The sequence below is a fragment of the Otolemur garnettii genome, unplaced genomic scaffold (genome assembly GCF_000181295.1).
Source record: "Otolemur garnettii isolate 467f Iridium unplaced genomic scaffold, OtoGar3 scaffold00013, whole genome shotgun sequence".
Classification (NCBI taxonomy): Eukaryota; Metazoa; Chordata; class Mammalia; order Primates; family Galagidae; genus Otolemur; species Otolemur garnettii.
In genome coordinates, this window is record NW_003852408.1 from 13,435,614 (window position 1) to 13,441,298 (window position 5,685).

Sequence of the window (5,685 nt, forward strand, 5' to 3'; positions counted from 1 at the left end):
TTTTTTTTTTTTTTTTTTTTGAGACAGGAGCCTCAAGCTGTCCCTCTGGGTAGAGTACTGTGCTCACAGCTACCTCTAACTCCTGGGCTCAAGCAAGTCTCCTGCCTCAACCTCCCAAGTAGCTGGGACCACAGGCGCCCACCACAACACCTGGCTATTTTTTGGTTGCAGCCGTCATTGTTGTTTGTCAGGCCCAGGCTAGATTCAAACCTGCCACCTTGGGTGTACGTGGCTGGCACCTTAGCCACTTGAGCCACAGGTGTTGAGCCATAAATAAAGATCTTTTAAAAGTGTTAATCTTGCTGTCTTGAGGCCACTCATAGTAAATGTTGTGTGTGATATATAAAGAGATCAGGAATCCCACTTAAAGTGGGGTACATGAAGAAGATCAGGCCTTTATACCTGGATTCCAGGTATCCTTAGTCATAATGACATGACTGGGAGGGGGGCTGTTTTGGCAGCTTCCAATGTAGAAATCTTCCAGAGATGCCCATACAGGTGCTTGAAGTAGGATCCCAGTGGGTAGAGGCCATGTCCTCTTGGATACTGCCAGATGCTCTGGTTGCAGGCACCCTGCTTGGCAGGGAAAGAAGTTACCATGACAACCACCCCCCAACTGTGTTTTTTTGTATTTTTCCTTTTCCAATAAGTACCAAGATATTCCAGGAACAGGCAACCATGACTCTCAGGACAGAATGTCCTCTGCTCCAGGAAGTGGGGAAGAAATGGAGGGAGTGGAGATGTGTATATGCTGTGACTGCTAAACCATCATCAGTAAAAATGCATTTGTTCCCACACCTAGGTTAAAATGTCTGCCTTTGGTGATGTGTCAATGCATGTATCAGCATGTATCATGCAATTGGATGGATCACCTGTTATCTGTCCATTTGCTTTCCTGCTCCCCTCTGCACAGCCCCCCCCCCTTACTGGAGAATCACTCTAGCACTTTGCTGAAGGGAAGTGCTGAGTCATGGCTCCAGCTAGGTTTCTATCGCCTCCATTTCCATTTTATCCTCAGTCCACTCCTCTCCCCTGCTGGGCTCTCTCTAAAAATCTGGGCCTTCTTTACCACTTCAGTTTACAATCATCAGTTTACAATCGCTTTTCCCATGATTGCTCCTGGGCAGTAAAGAAGATGCCTTACTATGTTTCTGCACTTACTCCCCTCTCCTCTCCCTTTCTCAGAAGACTGTTCTGGCCGTTCTCTTTGAGACTGCCCCCGTCCCTGAGAAAACAGGACTCTGATCAAGTTTGACCCAGGAGGCTAATTCTTCTGTGGGTTCACGTTGATCCTTCTCCAGTCCCTCCCCTCTTAATCGGATTAAGGCAGTGTCTCATACTTTGGGGCATGGCAAGGAAAGTGAGATTTAACTGGATTTTACTCACTGCAGCTTTTTTCTCATTCTAGGTCTCCAAATGCCAGACCACGGGTTCCTGGAAGTATGTGTGTGTGCACCTGCACGTGTGTTCGTAAAGGAAGGCTGCTGTATGGATGCACTCAGGGGCAGTATCTAGAGATCTCCCAAGGGCAAGATGTTTGGAGTCTCTTTTCCACCGCCTTTACGCTTCTGTAGCTCAGAAATTCCAACCAAGTAGTCAGTCTCTCTAACTAGTTCCAAATAGAGCAGACCAGGGTTTTTTTTTTCCACCAGTGAGAGGTGGGAAAGTGGAGAGGCCGCCCCGCCCGCTCAGTCTGGTTACTATGGCGACAGCCACGGGGTGACCCAAGCGATTCTCCCTCCCTCCTCCCAAACCCAAAGAAATGACGGCACCGCGCTGACTGCGCCAAATTCCAGCCAATGGGCGTCTGTTCCCGCCTTCCCTTCCGCCAGCTCTCCCCCTCCCCCCTCCGGGAACTCGATTCACAAATCTGGACTCGGGATTTCCGGCTCCAGGCTGGGTAGAAGGGCTCTGGGAGGAAGCCAGAGGAGAGTCGACTCCTGCCCTCTTAGAGCAGGTGGAAGCCAATATTCTTGGGTTCTCGGCCTACACTTCTGTAAATCGTCGACAGAATAGATTATGCACTATTCCCAAATTACCCGAAAGAGCTAGTTGAGGCCGAGTCCGAAACTCTTCCTACCCTCCTTACAAACCACCCGTCCCCGCCTGACCGCGCCCGTCAGCACCACGGACAGCGAACCCGCCCAGCCCAGTTTCTCTCTGGATCCTCGTGGCCCCCTGGCCACCAGGGTCGGAGTCGAGAGCGCTTTGATGAAGCCAGGCCTCCTTGGACCAATGAAACAGTGAACAGGGCCCTTAGCCACGTGGTTAAAAGGCAGTGGGGACTGAACAGGGATCTCAGGCTAAATAACATATTTTTCTCTTCTTTCAATCCTGGAAAATGGGCTCTATCTCCCCAGCTGCCTAGGTCCACACTTCCTTGGCAATGGAGGACTAGGGTCTGAGTCTCTAGCAGGGAATGAGCCTCCCCAGACTGCCCTTGGTGGGCGTGTGACCAAAGCAGCCTGGAAGCAGCCCAGTGGTGGGAGGCTTGTGGGGAGCCAAGTGTGGCAGTACAGCCCCACTTGAGAGTGGCAAACATAGACCTGACTGGACTCTTGACCAGTCCGCAATCTCCCTCTGGGAGAGATTGCAGAGGAAGATAAAAGCAGCAATAATGACTAGCTAATTTGCCTTAATGGGTCACATCATAGAAGGGGCACAACTCCTGTGCTCATCACTCAGTCCCTAAGTGGCTCGGGCAATAATGGAGAGCTAGGTCAAACAAGATGGGGGTACGGGAAGATAGATTCAGCTTTATCACCAGGCTTCAATTCTTGGCTAACGCATTTTACACTTTACTCTCTGTGAGATGGAAGTGATGGTGTGGGTGGGGAGGAATAGCAGTTGTCAGGGACTCGATCCTCGCCCACTAGACCCCATTTCTTGCCCTCTTGCCCTGCTCATGGTCGTTCCCCTCCAGCTCCCACTCCCTCCCTCCTGGGGCCCAAAGAAAGGCCGGCGCAAAACCATCTGCAGGCGCTTCCAGCGCTTTATAGTTCTCTCTGGGACAGACGGACAGACAGACAGTGCGGCCCGCGCCGTCGGCCCGCATCATTGGCACCTTGGACACGGCCCCAGGCCCATCCCAGTTCCTGGTACTCTCCCGGGAGGATCCGGCCCCGCCCCAGCTCAGCACCTCGGACAGTTCCCGGCCCAACCTTTCCCCCCTCCCCCCTCCCTCCGAAAACAACCAAATAAATTAAAAGAGGGGGCAAACAGAAAAACCTAAGAATAAGGAAGAGGGGTGCCCCTCTTCCAGGGTAAGAAGAATTTTTCTCCTCCCACCCGTCTGCTGAGGCGCCGCTACTGGGGTGGTCTCCCAGGTTGATTATGTCTCCAAACCTCAGCCTCCAGAATGAAGCCGGCAGCTCCTCCCACCCCCCCAGCTCCCAGCATGCAACACGTTGGAAAAGGTGGGGAGAGGCGATGGGGGTGGGGCGAGGGACCATCCTGGTGCTTGTCTGGGCGCCTGGGGCTGCAGTGTCTAGTCGCACCCCAGACCATCCAAATTAAAACTAACGTTCCCTTTGATCTGGGGAGGGGGGTAAGGGGACTCAGTCAGGGAAAGAAATGCAGGCTGACACAAATGGAAGGGGAAGACAGACAAGAGGGAAGATGGTGACACATGACAGGAGCAAAGGAAAAGAGACACGAGGAGGAGATAGGGACACAGGTGCAGGAGGAGAAACAGGGCAATAGGGTACAGTCAGGCAGGGAGTAAGATGGAGATAGAAACGCACACACCCAGGGAACCAAAAATGTAAGGAAAAGCAGAGAGAGAGAGAGATGTGAAATGCGGACAAGAGGAAGACGAAGAGAGAAAGGAGGGGAGGAAATGGACAAAACCAAGGGGAGATGGACTTACAGACACACACAGACAGGAAAGGGGAGGAATCGGGCAGAAATGGAGAGATGGGGGTACAGACAAATGGAAAGGGTGAGGTTGGGGGTGGCCTTCCCGCTCTCATCCCTCCTCCCCACTCTACGCCCAGCAAATCCAAAAATCCAAACGCCGCGGCCTCTGGTGTCCCAGCCTCCACCTTCCCCTGCGGGGCAGGGGCGGCTCCTCCTCGGCCAGGCTGTGGCGCCTAGCAGTGGTAACAGCGGCGGTGGCATGATGGTCCCGGGGGCGTCCGAGTGTGTCTTGGGGACTGGGGCGGAGGTCGGGAGCAGCCCCTGGGTATCCTTTAGCGGTCCAGGTTCATAGTCCAGTGCTTGGCTCCGGCCGCGCAGCTGTCCCTGGCGGCTGAGGCGGTGGGGGCGCCCCCGCTCGGTGGACCCCCGGCGCTGGCGGCGGCCTCGCCCTCATTCTTGAGGTCTTGAAAGACCTGGGTGAAGAAATGGGGGTCGGCGTTGAGCCTCAGCATCTGCGGGCTGAGCCGCTGGATGAGGCGCAGGCAGCGCTGCCAGAAGCGCTCCTTGTCGGGCTCCACGAGGAAGGGCTTGAGCGGGTAGGAGATCTCGTTGCCCATGTAGGAGTAGGCGAGGTAGAGGCAGGTGAGGAAGGCGGCCTGCAGCTCGGCGGCCGACGCCAGCTCATCCCCACGCAGCGACTCGCGACACAGCAGGTACACGAACACCAGATTGGCGGGCGTAATGAAGGCCTGGTCTTGCCAGCCCTGCAGCAGCAGCGAGCGGTCCACGCCACGGAACCAGCCCACCAACTCGCCGGGGCTCAGCTCCTTGAGGCGGTAGCAGCGTCGGCACACGAAGTCGCCCAGACAGCGCAGCAGCTCGCCGGTGGACGCCTGCACTATGACCCGTCGCGGTGAGCCGCCAGGTACAGGCGGTGCCGCTTGCGGGGCTGGGGGAGGCGGCGGCGGAGGCTTTCCCCCTCCAGAGCCTGGCGGCTGGGCGGTCGCGCTGCCCCCCGACGGTGGCTCGCAGGTGGCGGCGGCCGCGGGCACGGTGGGCACTGGCACGGCCAGGGGCTTGGCGGCGCCGCCGCCATCTGGGGGGTCCCGGCCCTTGCGGAGAAGATTCTCGCGGTTGCGTTGTTGGACCAGGGGGTCGGGGCCCGTAGATGCCGGCTTGGGTGTCACCTTCTTGCTGCCTTTCTTCTTCTTGGCGGACGCGGCCACCAGGCGCTTCCAAGTGAGAGCCGAGATGAGCACTGACGGCCGCTTGAGCCGACTCTCGCCTTTGCCGCCCTTGCCCACTGGCGGCGCCCCGTAGCCCCCCAGAGCCTCGTCCCCCGCGGGCGGCGCCTTCTTTTTCTCCTCGGGCAGCCCGCCGGGCCTCCGGCCCTTGGCCGAGGAGGCAGGGGAAAGAGACAGCACCGTGCCCATCCTGCAGAGCGGGGCCGGCGCCCGGGCTCCGATGGGAACCGCGGGCGGCGCCGCTGCTGCTGCAGCCCCGGGGGACCCGGCGGTGGGGGGCCTAGCCCCGGGCCGGGCGCGCGGACTGACGGGGAAGGGGGCTGCTTGGCTGCTCGGCGGACGCTGCTTGGAGTCTGAGCTGCGCCAGCTGCAGCGTCAGCCCCACCCCTTTGGCCCCTTCTTTCGCGGCGCGCCGCGCCCCGCCTCACGCAGCCAATCCTTGTCCGAGCTGCCCTCCTGACCGGCAGCGCCTCTAACCAATAGAATCTCTCGTGCCAATTTTAAGTCCCGCCCTACCACCCACCCTCGGTCACAGGTCCTTTCCCTTCAACCGAAGGAGGAAAGGAAGAGAAGGTGGTCTTGG

At 57.6% G+C, this 5,685-nt stretch overlaps 1 protein-coding gene across 1 annotated transcript; it reads right to left on the reverse strand.

Moving 5' to 3' along the window:
* Positions 1 to 3,772: 3,772 nt before the first annotated feature.
* On the reverse strand, positions 3,773 to 5,483 carry CDK5R2 (cyclin dependent kinase 5 regulatory subunit 2). The gene has a single exon (XM_003784942.2). It carries the CDS (start codon positions 5,289 to 5,291, stop codon positions 4,191 to 4,193), a length of 1,101 nt encoding a protein of 366 aa, XP_003784990.1. The 5' UTR covers positions 5,292 to 5,483; the 3' UTR covers positions 3,773 to 4,190.
* Between the last annotated feature and the right edge of the window lie 202 nt (positions 5,484 to 5,685).

Bases quoted from the DNA above. Each gene is read 5' to 3' on its own strand.
- CDK5R2 (XM_003784942.2), bottom strand. From the start codon at position 5,291: ATGGGCACGGTGCTGTCTCTTTCCCCTGCCTCCTCGGCCAAGGGCCGG.